Source organism: Mustela nigripes, chromosome 3 (assembly GCF_022355385.1).
Source record: "Mustela nigripes isolate SB6536 chromosome 3, MUSNIG.SB6536, whole genome shotgun sequence".
In the NCBI taxonomy this organism is placed as follows: domain Eukaryota; kingdom Metazoa; phylum Chordata; class Mammalia; order Carnivora; family Mustelidae; genus Mustela; species Mustela nigripes.
The window spans coordinates 158,985,527-159,002,206 of record NC_081559.1 but is presented as its reverse complement, the minus strand read 5'-3'; the positions used below and the strand labels follow the sequence as shown (position 1 = coordinate 159,002,206).

The 16,680-nt window shown below is 44.1% G+C and overlaps 1 protein-coding gene and 1 non-coding gene across 2 annotated transcripts in view; one reads left to right on the top strand and one right to left on the bottom strand.

Moving 5' to 3' along the window:
* The window catches only part of LAPTM4B (lysosomal protein transmembrane 4 beta), a 77,699-nt gene extending 64,552 nt beyond the window's left edge, over positions 1 to 13,147 (bottom strand). The window contains exon 1 of the mRNA XM_059394912.1: positions 12,833 to 13,147. Within this exon, the coding sequence (XP_059250895.1) occupies positions 12,833 to 12,931 (99 nt within the window). The 5' untranslated portion in view covers positions 12,932 to 13,147. The remainder of the gene's footprint in view (positions 1 to 12,832) is intronic.
* A 1,143-nt stretch (positions 13,148 to 14,290) lies between these two features.
* LOC132014814 (small nucleolar RNA U13) lies at positions 14,291 to 14,395 on the top strand. The gene has a single exon (XR_009403451.1). It is a non-coding gene; the product is annotated as a small nucleolar RNA U13 (small nucleolar RNA).
* The last annotated feature ends 2,285 nt before the right edge of the window (positions 14,396 to 16,680 follow it).

Genomic DNA, 16,680 nt, shown 5'->3' with positions numbered 1-16,680 from the left:
GTGTACTAAATTCTCCAATCAAAAGACCGAGTGGCTGAATGAATTAAAAAAAATGAGGCCCATCTATATGCTCCCTTTAAGAAACTAACTTTGGGGGCGCCTGGGTGGCTCAGTGGGTTAAGCCGCTGCCTTCGGCTCAGGTCATGATCTCGGGGTCCTGGGATCGAGTCCCGCGTCGGGCTCTCTGCTCGGCAGGGAGCCTGCTTCTCTCTCTCTCTCTCTGCCTGCCTCTACATCTACTTGTGATTTCTCTCTGTCAAATAAATAAATAAATAATCTCTAAAAAAAAAAAAAGAAACTAACTTTGGAGGTAAAGACACACAAAGACAAAGTAAAAGGATGGAAAGATATTCTATACAAATGAAAGCCAAAAGCAAGCTTTACATCAGATAAAATAGACTTTAAAACAAAGTCTACAGGGGCGCCTGGGTGGCTCAGTGGGTTAAAGCCTCTGCCTTCGGCTCAGGTCATGATCCCAGGGTCCTGGGATCGAGCCCCACATCGGGCTCTCTGCTCAGCAGAGAGTCTGCTTCCTCCTCTCCCTCTGCCTGCTTCTCTGCCTACTTGTGATCTCTGTCTGTCAAATAAATAAAATCTTTAAAAAAAAAAACAACAACAACAACAAAGTCTACAAAAAGAGACAAAGAATATAATTATATAATAGTAAGGGAGTAATCCAACAACAAAATATAACATTTGTAAATATTTATGACACAACCTAGGAGTCCGTAATACATAAAGCAAATATTAACAGGTCTAAAGAGAAAAACAGACACCAATACAGGTGGGTATATCCCATTTACATCAAAGGATAGATCATGTAGATAGAAAATCAACAGGAGGGGCACCTGGGTTGCTCAGTGGGTTAAGCCTCTGCCTTCAGCTCATGTCATGATCCTAGGGTCCTGGGATCCAGCCCCACGTCGGGCTCTCTGCTCAGCAGGGAGCCTACTTGCCTCCCACCCCCTACCTCCCCACCCCACCCCACCCCCGCCTCTGCCTGCCTCTGTGCCTATTTGTGATCTCTGTCAAATAAATAAATAAAATCTAAAAAAAAAGAAAATCAACAGGAAACATTGGTCTTAAATAACATATTAAACCTAATGGACTACAGATATACACAGACTATTCCATCCAAAGCAACAAAAAACACCTTCTTCTCAAATGCCCACGCAACATTTTCCAAGACGTATCATACTTAGGCCACAAAGTAAATCTTAACAAATTTAAAATTACTAAAACCATACAGTATCTTTTCTGACTATAGTGATATGAAACTAGAAATTTTAATTACATGAAAAAAACCTGGAAAAGTTATAAATATGTGGAGATTAAACATGCTACTGACCATCCAAGGAGTCGAAGAAGAAATCAACAGAAAAATTTTTAAAAATCTTAAAATGAGTAAAAATGGACTCTAACATATCTAAATTTGTGAGATGTCTAACATATCTAAATTTGTGAGATGTAGCAAAAGCACTTCTGGGGCGCCTGGGTGGCTCAGTGGGTTAAGCCTCTGCCTTCGGCTCAGGACATGATCCCAGGGTCCTGGGATGGAGCCCCGAATCAGACTCTCTGCTCAGCAGGGAGCCTGCTTCCTCCTCTCTCTCTGCCTGACTCTCTGCCTACCTGTGATCTCTCTCTGTCAAATAAATTTTTAAAATGTTAAAAAAAAAAAAAAAGGCACTTCTAAGAGGAAAGCTCACAGTGGTGAACATCTACATCAAGCAATAAGAAAATTCTCAAAACAATCTAATTTTACACTGCAAGAACTACAAAAAAGGAAGCCCAAAGTTCATGAAAGGAAGAAAATAACAAATATTGGAGCAGAAATAAATGAAATAGAAATGAAAAAGACGGGCGCCTGGGTGGCTCAGTGGGTTAAGCCGCTGCCTTCGGCTCAGGTCATGATCTCAGGGTCCTGGGATCGAGTCCCATATCGGGCTCTCTGCTCAGCAGGGAGCCTGCTTCCTCCTCTCTCTCTCTGTCTGCCTCTCTGCCTACTTGTGATCTCTCTCTATCAAATAAATAAATAAAAATAAAAATAAAAATAAAAAAAAAAAAAAAGAAAAGAAATGAAAAAGACAATAAAAAAGATCAATGAAACTAAGAGCTGGTTCTTTGAAAACCAACTTGACCAGACTTTAGCTAGACCTAATTACCAGGGGAAAAAGAAACTCAACATCAGAAATGAAGAGGAAATGTTACAACTGATGCCACAGAAATACAAAGGATCATAAGAGACTGCTATGAAAAATTATATGCCAACAAACTGGACAATCTACAGAAAATGGATAAATTCCTAGAAGCCTACAGCCTACCATGACTGAATCATGATGAAACAAAATCTGAACAGGCTGACTGCTGGTAAGGAGACTGAATTCATAATCAAAAACCTCCTAACAAAGAAAAGGCCAAGACCAGATGGTTTCACTGATGAATTCCACCCAACATTCAAAGAAATAATACCAATCCTTCTTAAACTCTCCCAAGAAAATAGAAGAGGCAGAAACTCCTCCAAACTCAATTTTATGAGGTTCAGTACTGACCTGATACCAAAACCACACAAGGATGCTTTAAGAAAAGCAAATTACAGACCACTATTTCTGATGAGCATAGAAGTAGAAATCCTCAAGAAAATATTAGCAAACCAAATTCTACAATACATTAAAAGAATTATGTATCATAATCAAGGAGGATTTTTCCCCCTCAGGGATGCAAGGATGGTTCAACCTCCACAAATCAATGTACTGTATCACAGTAATAAAACAAAAGCTAAAAATCAGATGATCATTTCAATATATGCAGACAAAGTTAATCAACAAAATTCAACATACATTTATGATGAAAACTCTTCAACAGAGTGGTTGGTTATAGAGGCAACATACCTCCACATAAAAATGGCCACATATGGGTGCCTGGGTGGCTCAGTGGGTGAAAGCCTCTGCCTTCAGCTCGGGTCATGATCTCAGGGTCCTGGGATCAAGCCCTGCATCAGGCTCTCTGCTCAGAGGAGGACCTCTCTCTCTACCTGCCTCTCTACCTACTTGTGATCTCTGCCTATCAAATAAATCAATAAAATCCTTTAAGAAAAATGGCCACATATTACAAGCCCACAGCTAACATACTTAACAGTGAAAAACTAAAAGCATTTCGTCTAAGATCAGGAACAAAAGAAGGATATCCCACTCTCACCACTTTTATTTAACATAGTATTGGAAGTCCTAAGCACAACAAACAGGCAAGAAAAAGAAATCAAAGTCATCCAAATGGACAAGAAAAAAGTAAGACCGTCACTATTTACAGATGACGTATTATATACAGAAAGCCCTGATGACTCCATCAAAAAACTGTTAGAATAAATGAATTCATTAAAGTTGGAGGATATAAAAATTAATGTTCAAAAACATGTTGCATTTTTATTCACTGATAATAAAACTACTGGAAACAGAAATAAAAAACAATCCCACTTACAATTATGTCAAACAGAATAAAACACCTAGGAATAAACTCACTCAAGGAGATAAAAAGACTGGTGTACTGAAACTATGAAGACATAAATAAACGGAAAGATATTCCGGCTCATGGATTGGAAGAATCAATGGTGTAAAGTTGTCCAAACTACCCAAAGCAAGCTAGATTCAGTATAATCCGTAACAAAATCCCAATGGTATCTTTCGAAGAAAGGGAACACACAAACCTAAAATTTGTACGGAATCACAAAAAACCTCAAATAGTCAAAACAAACTGGAGAAAGAGCAAAGCTGAAGGCACCATACTCCTATTTCATACTGTATTATAAAGCTGTAATAATCAAAACAATATGGTATTGCCATAAAAAGACACACAGATCATGGAAGGTAACATGACAGAAACCCGTGTATATATGGTTAGTTAATTTACAAAACAGAGCCAAGAATATTCAGTAACAAAAGAAGAGTTTCTTCAATGAATGGTGTTCAGAAAAGAGCCAAATGCAAAAGAATGAAACTCGGCCACTATCTTACATCACACACAAACATTAACTCAAAATGGGGGCACCTGGGTGGCTCAGTGGTTAAGCTTCCGACTCTTGCTTTCGGCTTAGGCCGCGATCTCGGTACCAGGCTCCACGCTCAGTGGGGATTCTGCTTGGGATTCTCTCTCTCTCTCTCCCCCTCCAGCCCCCTTCATCCTCTCCCTTTCTCTCTCAAATAAATGAATTTTTTTAAAAAATTAACTCAAAATGGATTAAAAACCTGAATGTAAGACCTAAAACCTTAAAACTCCTAGAAGAAAATACAGGTGATAAATTCCCTGACATAGTTCTTAGTGAGGATTTTTTAATCTCACACCAAAAGCAAAAGCAACAAAAACAAGTGGGTCTACATCATACTAAAAAGCTTCTGCACACCGAAGAAAACCATCAACAAAATGAAGAGAGCCTACTGACTGGGAAAAAGTACTTGTAAATCATGTATCTAATAAGCCACTACTTTCCAAGATATATCAAAAACCCCTATACATCAACAGCAAAAAAAATTTAATTTAAAAACGGGCAGAGGATCTGAATAGACATTTTCCCACAGAAGACATACAGACAGCCAACAGGCACATGAAAAGATGCTCAACATCACTCATCATCAGGGAACTGCAAATCAGAATCAGAGAGATGCCACCTCACATCTGTTCGGATGGCTAATATCAAAAGGAAAAAAGAGGTTAACAGGCATTGATGAGCATGTGGGGAAAAGGGTATACTGGTGGTGGGAATGTATACCAGTATAGCCACTATGGAAAGCATCACAGAGTTTCCTCAAAACGTTAAACAGGGACGCCTGGGTGGCTCAGTTAGTTAAGCAGCTGCCTTCAGCTCTGGGATCAAGTCCCACATCAGGCTCCTTGCTTGGCAGGAGCCTGTTCCTCCCTCTGCCTCTGCCTGCCATTCTGCCTACCTGTGCTCTCTGACAAATAAATAAAAATCTTAAAAAAAAAAACATTAAAACCAGAGCCACCATATGAGCCAGCAATTCCACTTCTAGGTATTTAAGAAAACAGAAACACTAACTTGAAAAGGTATCTGTACCCCCCTGTTGATTGCAGCATTATTTACAACAGCCAAGATATGAAAACACTGAGTGTCCATCAATAGACAAATGGATAAAGAAATTGTGACGTTTTATACACGACAGAATATTACTCAGCATAAAAATGAAATCTTGCCATTTGCAACGACATGGATGGACCTTAAGGACATCATCCTAAGTGAAATAAGTCAGTCAGAGAAAGACAACGCCATTTACATGCAGACTCTTAATAAATAAATAAATAAATAAATAAATAAAACGAGATCAGAGAACAAATGAGGGTTACCAGAGGCAGGAGGTGGGAGGTCAGAGAAATGGGTAAAGGGTCAAAATGTAAGGAGGAAAAAAATAAATGCAGTGCATTACTGACCAAGAGAAAACAGAACAGTCTTACACTGGGGAAAGAAATTGCTTTCATCCTATCACTCTTGTTCCTAATTCTGCAATGCCTCCCTGCTGCCTACAGAATAAAATCCCAAGTCTATGACCTAGTATTTCAGGCTTTTACACTCTAGTATAGTAGGGAAAACACTAGACAATAAGGATCAGGTTAAGTACTATGTATTTAGTTCATATCTTGTCCTGGACTTAAAGGTTAAGTCACAGAATCTGACAGCTAAAAGGAAACTATCGATCTTAAATGAGCATATGACCACCTACAAGCCCCAACCTACTGCCTTAAGGTTTAACTAAGAATAAATGGGAAAACCCACTAAAAACTATCAATCAGGGCGCCTGGGTGGCTCAGTGGGTTAAGGCCTCTGCCTTTGGCTCAGGTCATGATCCCAGGGTCCTGGGACTGAGCCCCACATTGGGTTCTCTGCTCAGCGGGGAGCCTGCTTCCTCCTCTCTCTCTGCCTGCCTCTCTGCCTACTTGTGATCTCTGTCAAATAAATAAATAAAATATTTTTTTTAAACTATCAATCATTCTACAAATACAAGCTGTTGGTTTTACTATCCAGTATTATCACCCAGACCCCCCCCCCCCAAAAAAAAAGAAATCAGTATTTATCACACCAAAATTTCTCAGGATACAAAGAAATCCATCAGGCTTGGGTACACTAGCATAGTGGGACTTTCAAAGTGAACCGGTTGGTTATTTGAAAGGTCAGGTTGTAAAGCTAATGATGCTAGCTACTCTGACCTCTCTTATCCTTTATAATCTGATACATGGCCAACTACCTTATGAATAGAGTACAAATACAAAGAGGCATTCAGTACATATTTGCTCAAATACTACGTGCCTAAAACACACTTAGGTGATGATGAAAAGGATGACATAAACAAAGGCATACTCATCCCATGTGTCAAGTTCAGATGCTTTCAATTACCCGTACACCTCTTTTAAAACATTCAAAGAAAATCATGTAATAAAACAATGAAAGAATAGTAGTTTTGTGTGAATATGTCAAGGGAAATTCAGGTCCCTGGGGTAAAACACATTCCGTAAAAAAAAAAAAAAAAAAAAAAAAAAAAGGGGGCTTTAGCCTAAGGATCAGGAAGCATTGTTCTGGTGTCTTCCTCCCAGTAACAATCTCAGATTCTCTGGGAAATGACTCATCCCTCTGCTTTGGAACTGGTGTTTTGAGCCAAGTTAATCCCATCCCCAGCTCACATCTCTCCCCAGTCAACAGTTTAAGGGCAGGAGAATACCCAGACCTAAATTCATCTGATATCCTTGTCACATATCCCTGGTCTGCTATTTGGTTCAGGGACGGAGAGATAACTTAGGTTTGTCGAAATCAGAATGAACCTCGGGATTTTTGCAATGACTTGAAACTGAGGGTTTAAGCCAATTGAAGTTGGCTTACAACACGCGGGTCATGAAATACACGGACTTCCCTAGGACAGAGAGCCAAAGTTTTTAGGAGCAGGCCAACAAGTTTGTAATTGTGTCTGAGAAAAATACTTCTGGGAACTGCATCTATAATAGGCTTTTTTAAAAAGGGTTGTTAATGGTAAAGCTAGAAACAGAAACACTACTGTAACAGCCAAGTGAGTGCTAATGGAAGCCTAAATGAGGTGAATGATAGCGAGAAGAAAGGATAGAATAAGGAGGTAATCTGGAGGCAGGACACAGACAGCGAATCAAGAGGAGATCACGGTGGCAGGAAAAACAGGTGCACAGCTGAGGAATCCAGACAGATGGTGGGAGAAAGGCTAGTGTGTGGGGGAACTTGGGGAGGAAGTTAATGGATTCTGGTTTAGAACAGGAAGTTTTGATGAAGAAAGAGTGGAAACCCCAGAAGACTATATAGCAATCAGCCCTCATCAAGTGCTCTATTACGATCCCTCTGCAATCCACGACAGATCCGTCCTCTTTCCCTGAGAAGATGGATAATCATCTTACTTGTCTCTCTGAAAACATTTACAGTTATTAAGGGTTATATAATCATTCTACTTTTTAGGCTAAGCGATTAACCTGCCCTTTAAAATAAACAAAAACAAAACTCTAACACAAAAATCAGAGGTGGATCACAGATGGAAATATAAACGCTAATAAAGCCATAAAGCTTTAGAAAAAATATACGAGAGTATCTTCACAATCTGGGGGTAGGCAATAATTTCTCGGTTTATCTTTTGGGTTTTTTTTTTCTTCTTTTTTTCTTCTTTTCCTGTATTAGAAACTACTAACCAGGGGGAAAAAAAATTGACAAACTGAACTTAAAATTAAAAACTTCTGGAGTGCCTGGGTGGCTCAGGGGGTGAAGCCTCTGCTTTCAGCTCAGGTCATGATCTCAGGGTCCTGGGATCAAGCCCAGCAACTGGCTCTCTGCTCAGCGGGGAGCCTGCTTCCCTGTGCGCCCCCCCCACCCCCACCCCCCCGCCTACTTGTGATCTCTGTCAAATAAAAAATAAATAAATAAAATCTTTTTTAAGAAATTAAGAACTTCTGGGGGCGCCTGGGTGGCTCAGTGGGCTAAAGCCTCTGCCTTCAGCTCGGGTCATGATCCCAGGGTCCTGGGATCGAGCCCCACGTCTAGCTCTCTGCTCGGCCTGGAGCCTGCTTCCCCCTCTCTCTCTGTCTGCCTCTCTGCCTACTTAAGACCTCTATCTGTCAAATGAGTAAATAAAATTTAAAAAAAAAAAGAAAAAGAAAAAGAAAAAGAAAAAGAAATTAAGAACTTCTGTTCACTGGGGCACCTGGGTAGCTCGGTTGATTAAGTGTCTGCCTTTGGTTCAGTTCATGATCTCAGTGTCCTTGGATCGAGCCACAGCTAGGCTCCCTGCTTAGCAGGGAGTCCGCTTCTCCCTTTCTAACTGCCCTCCTTCGCCCCCACCGACCAGCACTTGTGCACCTGTGTGCTCTTTCTCTCTCTCTCTCTCTCTCTCTCTCGTTCTGTCTCAAAACAACAACAAACTTTTCATCAAAATACACCATTAAGAAAGTGGGTAGACAACCTCGCGCTGGAAGAAAACATTCACAAAATGAATCTTTAACAAAGGGCCAGAATCTAAAATACATGAAGAGATCTTACAAATCATTAAGGAAAAGAAAAATAAAACCCCATTTTAAAATAGGCAATAAGTAACAATTCACAAAGGAAGATTTATGACTGACCCATAAGCAAAAGATACACCGCCCCAAATCGTTAGTCCTAAGGGAAATGTAAACTCAAACTACCAAGAGCTGCAACTACATACCCACCAAAATGGCTACAATTAAAATGACTGACATGCTGAATGCTGACAAGAATGTGGTACAATTGGAACCTCACACATTGAGGGCTGCAGTGTAAAAGAGAACCACGTTGGAAAATTGCTTGGCAGTTTCTTATAAAGTTAAACGCACTTCTACCCAATAACCAGCAACTCCACTGCTAGGTATTTAGAGAAATAAAAAGATATGTCCACAAAATGTCTTGTGGAAGAGGGGGGCCTGGTGGCTCGGTGGTTGGGCAGCTGCCTGCGGCGAAGGTCATGATCCCTGGGTCTAGGGATGGAGCCTTGCACTGAGCTTCCTGCTCAGCAGGAGCCTGCTTCTCTACCCCCCCCACCTCCCCTCACCCCGTTTTCTAATAATAAAATCTTTTCTTAAAAAAACCTTGAGCAATAATGTTCAGAGCAGCATTATCCAAAATAGCCCCAAACTGGAAATAACCCAAATGTCCATCATCTGGCAAATGGACAAATAAATTGTGATTTAGTCATACAATAAATACTCAGCAATAAAGCATCAAGCTATTAATATACTCCAATTAACATGATTGAATTTAAAGGACGGTAATGCTAAGTGAAATAAACCAGATACAAAACACATAAAGTATAATTCCACTTATAGGAATAGTAAAACTGTCGTTTAGGGTGAGGATAAAGGGGTAGCAGGGATTAACTGGAAAGACACGGGAACTTTCTGAGGTTTTGGAAATGTCTTCTAGGCGTGTGGGATACACAAAGTGCATGCCTTTGTCAGCATTTGTACACGTCTATGGATTCCACCATATGTAAATTAAGCCTCATTAAAAGGAAAAAATAAGAAACTGATTTCCAATATAAACACCTGAAATCAATATGCTTTATTACTGGACTAAAGGAAACTTTTGTTATTCTAAGGCAAAAGCAAAACACACCCAAAACTTTTAAAAGGTAAGAACAAGAGGAAACAGGCTGACTAAAAACATCACAGGGACCACAAACCCACCATGGGCCTGTATGCAAATCACTTATGCTCTCTGGGCCTCTATTTTTTTTAATTACGTTATTTTGTCATTCATAAAACAAAGTTTATAAAATCTACCGCACCAGGAGTATGTAAAAATTGAGCATATGCCAAGCATCTGGTATAGTACGTGGCACACAGGGCCTTAGTAAATGCTAGTGGGGTAGGAAACAGCGATCAGAAAAGGCATGACAAAGATCCACTTTACCTTTCTGGTGTAATAGGCAATAATTTTTTTAATGAAGATTTTTAGTTATTTATTTGACAGAGATAGCAAGTAGGCAAAGCAGCAGGCAGAGAAAGGAGGGGAAGCAGGCCCCCTGATGAGCAGAAAGCCCGATGTCAGTCAAAGGCAGAGGCTTTAACCCACCGAGCCACCCAGGTGCCCCTGTAACAGGCAATAATTCATTTAAAGAGTTTTATTTGGGGACACCTGGGTGGCTCAGTTGGTTGGACGACTACCTTCGGCTCAGGTCATGATCCTGGAGTCCCGGGATCAAGTCCCGCATCGGGCTCCCAGCTCCATAGGGAGTCTGCTTCTCTCTCTGACCTTCTCCTCATTCATGCTCTCTCTCACTGTCTCTCTCTCAAGTAAATAAATAAAATCTTTAAAAAAAAAAAAAAAGTTTTATTTCAATATTTTCCCATAGCCCTATCCTTTTTTTTTTTTTTTTAAATTAAAACTCTCCCCATCTGATAACTGACCCTATGCCATCCAGCTGGCTGGTGGAGTGAGAGGGAGGAAGAGGTGCCTTGCTCTCAGTGACCCTGCTCCTTCATCTTAGAAATGTTCATGTGGAGCGCCTGGGTGGCTCAGTGGGTTAAGCCTCTGCCTTCAGCTCAGGTCATGATCTCAGGGTCCTGGGATCAAGTCCCACATCCGGCTCTCTGCTCGGCAGGGAGCCTGCTTCCTCTCTCTCTCTCTCTCTCTCTCTCTGCTGGCCTCTCTGCCTACTTGTCATCTCTGTCAAATAAATAAATAAAATCTGTTAAAAAAAAAAAAAGGAATGTTCATGAGATGGGGCGCCTGAGTGGCTCAATCACTAGGCATCTGCCATTGGCTCTGGTCATGATCCCAGGACGCTGGGATTGAGCCCTCTCCAGCTCCCCCTGCTTGTATTCCTTCTTTCGCTATCTCTTTCTGTCATAAATAAATAAAATAAAAACTTAAAAAAAAATGTTCATGTGAAACCAAGTTTTGAATACCCAAATTATACGTAAAGGTATGAGTGAAACTCGCAAGTCCAAATTGTTTTACAAAATGCAAAAGACTTCTTAGGAAGAATACTAGTACTAAAGCCAGGTTTCCCATTTATTAGGTTTACCAAAGGGCGCATCCTTCCATCTGCTAGAAAGCTTTCTAATTATCTTTCAAAAGGCCATGCTGTTTCCAAATGCTACAACACACACAGCAGTAACTACTTTCCACAAAGAGCAAGTTCAAACAGTAGACGAAGCATGCAGAATGTTTTCCTTTTCTCACACCAATGCTGTCTGGTTGGATTTCAGCCAAGAACAGGGCTCAAGTAGATTTATCTTTCCTGTAGATCGTGTAAGTACATTTGCCTAATGCAGTGCCCTAGATTTTACAAATTACATTTGCTGGTGTACTTGCAAGTCTGCAGTTTTGAACATTTTCAAGGAGGACACAAGACATTTATATACAACAGTCCACCTTGACTATCAATAAGAGCCCTATTCTGAGGCCACCTACCATCCTTTTGCTGTAATTTTAAAATTTCTGTAAAGCATTTCTTGGCTCCTAGCGAAGTCTGCATTGAGCCAAGATGCTGATGTTCTATCTGCATTCAGACTGCACAGAAAGAATCCACTCATACCAAAGATCTGTTTGAAAGCTTTTAAGGCCAAAAGATGTCTATTGTGTGGCCTATTATAGGCACTGACTAAAGGAAACTTGAACTATACTGCAGGGAACACCATAAACCTGGGGGAAAATGTTTGGCTTAATATGGCACAACACCACAATTCGACAGGATGTTCATACTACATCGAAAAAGTGACTATGAACCAACAACAACAAAAAACTCTTATGATCAAGAATTTATTCTCACTAAAAAGTTCAATATGCCGTCTTGGCACCATGATTTCCTCAGGATGCAGTGGTAGTCACTGCACAGTGGCTCGGGTCTAACTCCCCATCGTGATGTCACAAAACCCGAAATGCAACGGAATCTGACTCTGTTGGTGCATGCGGTCCTGGGATGCCAACCATCAACCTGGAGCAGGCACAGGGCCAGAAAGCTCCATCAGGTTTCCTCACTGCCCCCAGGAATCACTGCTCCCCCCAAACAAACAAGTCCTTAAAAGATCCGACCTATAAAAAGGAGAAAAAAAAAAAAAAAAAAGATCAGATCTGCGGGCTGTGGCCGGTAAGAAAGGTACAGGGATCACCTGTCAACGGGCAGGAAAGTAAGTGGGTGTAAAATGGCTTCCCGGGACGGACTGAAACGCAGTCAACCACAAGCAAATCCCTTCCTAGAGTAACGGCTTTCCACCAGACGTGGAGGGGCTCGGGCACCGAGTGAGCCAAGAACCCCCCAACCGTCTCTCCTCCGGACCCGAACGCGCGCAGGAGACGGTCCCGCAAACCCGACGCCAGACCGGCGCGGGCAGGGAGAAAGGGCACGTCCGGCCGCTAGCGTGACCGCAGCGGGGGACACGACGCACTCGGTCACCCACCCCAAGACCCTGCCGGTCACGGCCCTCCGGGCGCGGAGAAGAAAGGAAGGGCTGGGAAGCACGTGGTCGGCGGCTCCGCCGGGGGCTCGGGGGCCGCAGGAGCACTTCTCCCGGAAGCGGCGGGCTCGGCCGCGGCCACACAGCCCCCGACTCCGGGCCCCCGGCCGGACCCCCGCCGCAGGCTGGCCGCGCCGGGGATCGCGGACAGGCTCGTGCAGGGAATTAAGTTTCTAATAATACAACTTCAGGCAGATTAGCGCCGGCGTCGCCAGACACCGAAGCCACACTTGGCGCAGGGGGGAGGGGGGAGGCGGTGTGCAGGGCGCGCGGGCCTGGGGCCAGGGGCCGGGGGGGGGGGAGGGTCTCCCCGGCAGGTGCGCCCCCCGCGCGTCGTCGCCGCGCTCACCAGGTACCAGACGCCGAGCAGGATGGTGCCGGTGCGGACATGGCAGCACAGGCAGCAGCTGTTGGAGTAGAACCGCGTCCAGGGCGCGACCATCTTCATCGCTCCGGCTGCGGGCGCCGTAGCGCGAGCGCGCGCCCAAGTTTGCAGGAGCGTCGGTCGCGTCGCTCGGGACTCCCTGCGCGGCCGCTGCCGGCTCCCCCGCCGCTGCTGCCGCGGGTCCCGCTCGCCAGTGGCCTGCGCCTCCCCGGAAAGCTCCGCGCGCCTGCTGCGGCCGGACCCTGAGCTCCGAAGGCAGCGGGAGGAGGAGGAGCGGGAGGGGGGGAGGGCCACGTGACCCGCGCCGGGGGCCAGTGATGTCACCGTGGGCTCCAGCCAGCTGCGGGCGCCGCCGGCCCGGGGCAGAGAAATCAATCATCCTGCACCACCGCCCCGCACCCCTCCTCCTCCCCTCCCCTCTGCAGTCCCGGGCCCGTCCCGGAGCAGCCCCGCGGGGGAGTTCCGGGCCTCCCCCTCTCTCCTGTGGTCATTTGTGTAACTCTGTCCGGCGTTTTGGATTCTTTTCTAGTCTCCTCGGTTGCGGTTTCTTCCCTTCTACTTCAGTTTTGCAGATAATCTGTAGATGCAAATACTATCATTGTTATCTTACAAACTGCGAGAGGAAAAACTGCAGGGTGTGTGCGATTCCGGTCAACAGCAGTCCTTTGAACCCGCTGCTGGAGCCCGGAGCAATTTGTCTCCGCTTCCCAGCTCAATTACCGTGGTAGTAACCTTTTTCCCAGAAAATAGGATGTGTGTCAAGGACATCCTCGCTGTGCTTCGGGCAGCATTTTTAATCATGACTGCAGCTCTGAAGAAACAATCAAGCCAATTACTACCGCATGGGCTCTGAAGGCCTCAACGCGGACCGGGGGAGGGGGGGTTACTGGAGGATAGCTCCAGCTGGGGGTTATTTCCTCCCATTTGTTGTTTGGTCTCAAAGAACCCTCGCCCTGGGTTAGCATCTAATTACCCTTCAAGCCAAACAGCTCCTGAGTTAGATTATTAGTGCGTGTCAAAGTTTGGTTTCGGACTTGGAGCAAGAGAAAAACGGGTCAGATTTAAATTTCTTAAGGACGGGTTATACAGGAGGGAAGGAGAATGTGCGATGAGGTGGTTTCCGTGCAGGACCAGTTAGTTTGATAAGACTGTAAAGCTGTCACATTCTTAGTGTGTCGCTTAAACCTGGATCCAAAGGGACGGGACCGGGGCGTCTCCAGAGAATGTCAGATGTGGGCCCTTAATTGGAAGTAATAAGTAACATGCGAGAGATCATCAGAAAGGAGGGTGAAGATCAGTTGTTGTTTTGTTTTGTGACTACAAATTTCTATTTTCTCTCACACCTGAGATAATTTTCTCTTTGGGGTCTTTAATGTTCAGTTATACCCATAGGTATTTTTTTTTAAGATTTTATTTATTTAGATCCTTTCATAGTTCATAAGCATGATGATTGGGTGTTCACGCTTCTGTGTGACATGTGCCACCCTCTAAACCTTGTTACAACCTCGGCACATTACTCATCTGACGTGAAAAAAAAAAAAAAAAAAGATTTATTTGACAGATGATGAAGTTCTAGAACATAGGTGAGGTTCGGTGGGGTGAGGTCCGGAGCCGATGACTAAAGAAAGAATTCTTGAGACATCTTTGGTGCAAAATGGTGATTTATTAAGCATGGGGACAGGACCCATGGGCAGGAAGAGCTGCTGCCCCGCTATCCTGAGGAGTGCCTGATTATATACACAGGAGTTGGGTAGGTGAGGACAAAGGGGATGTTAAAAAGGGCTGTCACGGTAAAGAAGACGGTCAGGATATTGGAGGCCTAGTTATTGTTAAGCCAAGGCTGTTTTTCCCTCTGATGAGACACTAACACGAAGACAATTGGGAGTTCCTGGTGGAATGTCACATTCCTCCTAACAAACATCCTCGTCAGTGAGTTTTAGGTTTAGAAGAAATTTAACTTTACATTTCCTTCAGCCCCAACCTCCTTCAGTTTTTCTGGAGGGGAGGGCGACATTAGGGCTTGAGGAACTGAGTTATTTGTCTAAGGAAGTTGGGCTATTGATAAGATAGCTTCTTTATTGTAAATCAGTAGGACACTTATAGACCGAGGGAGACTCCTGTCTTGCAGGATTGTGATCTTGGCAAGTTAACTAGTTGTTTTTCTTTTAGGGTAGCCAGGGGTGCCTGAGGAATGTCACACATTCTCTCCTCACAAAAGAGGAGAGATGGAGAGTAGAGGGGAGCGGGTCGAGACAGGGTGCAAGGTGCCAGCTTTTGCTTTGTCCTCAGCCAGCCTTCTGCTTCCTCATCACAGAGACAGATCATAAGTAGGCAGAGAGTCAGGCAGAGGGGGCGGCGGCGGGGGGGGGGGGGGGGGGGGGGGAGCAGGCTCCCCGCTAAGCAGAGAGCCTGATGCAGGGCTCGATCCCAGGACCCTGAGATCATGACCCCAGCTGAAGGCAGAGGCTTAACCCACTGAGCCACCCAGGTGCACCACCCTGCTCTATAGGTACTTTTAAACTGCTGTGGGATGATAAGCAGGAGTCCTCTATACAGGATGGAAATAGAGAATCAGGCTGAAGAGTGGTACTTTCCAAATTCAAACTACCAACATGTTCCTCTAATTACCTCCAGCTTTGCCCCCCCCCACCAGGATTTCAGATTCATTAGGCAAATGATTCATTGATTAAAGGGAATTTTGTATTTCACAGAACTTACTATGCAAGATCTGAATTTATAGATACTTGCTACATGGCACTAGAAAAGAGGAGAGATGGAGAGTAGAGAAAATCTGGCTGGAGAAAGATCAGGAGAGAAACAGTCCATCTGCAAGCAAAGTTTATGAAATAAAACATAATGTCAGGGTCTCTGGAGTTGTAGTTATTTGAATGCGAGAGGACTGGGGAGGATTGGCAAAAACAAACAAAACCAGAAAAACAAAACCCCAGAGGCTTCCCAAGGAAGTTAAGTCACAGCCATTCTCAAACAGCGACGTATTTACTGGAGCACCGATCACACAGCTGGACCGTTCTTTAGACAAATCAGCTTGTTCTCATCTCTGGGTGCCTCAGCTTCTGGGGCCACACATGCTCTTCCCTGCTAGAGTACACCTCTCCTGCCATTCTTCTCTGTCTCCATAGTGCCTTTGTTACGGAGATGGGCAAACAGTAGGGTCTCCATTTTAGAAAGGCCCCATTTACTGGTGGTGTTAATTCACCTGGCGTGAGTGAATTCACCTTGCATCTGAGTAAACCAGAGAAACTATGTTCTCCTGCCAAGGGGGAAGCAGGGAAGTTCTTCTTTCTCTGCAATCCACCCTAGGTCCCCAAACACCTGATTAACATCTAAAAAGATCGCGAATGCTGAACATGTTCCAGGACATCACCTCAAACCAACCTCTGTGGACACTGGCATCAGTATCCCCACCTTTGGTGATTTATGGAATAGCATCTATCGTTTACCTGGCACTTGTCTATGATCTGACCCAACCCTGGGTTCCTAAAGGAACACGTACCCTAGACCCCTTTCCAATAGAGACTCCTAACCCCAAGCGACCAGAAGGCTCACCTCTCTTTTTCTGAGTCTGCCGGACACTCTGTGTGCTGTACTCTATCACTTACACTATTCAGGAAACTCTGTTTTCTTCTGGCTCACTTCCATCCTTGGGAAAGGACCCTCTCTGATCCTTGGATAGGGCCTGCCTGCATCCTTACCAATTGTTAAAGGCTTCTTACCTCTAGGACTTCAGGCCTTGCAACTTCTTTTGTCACCCAGGTCCCTTCCCTTGCCTTCTCAAAGTCCCCATTTTTCTC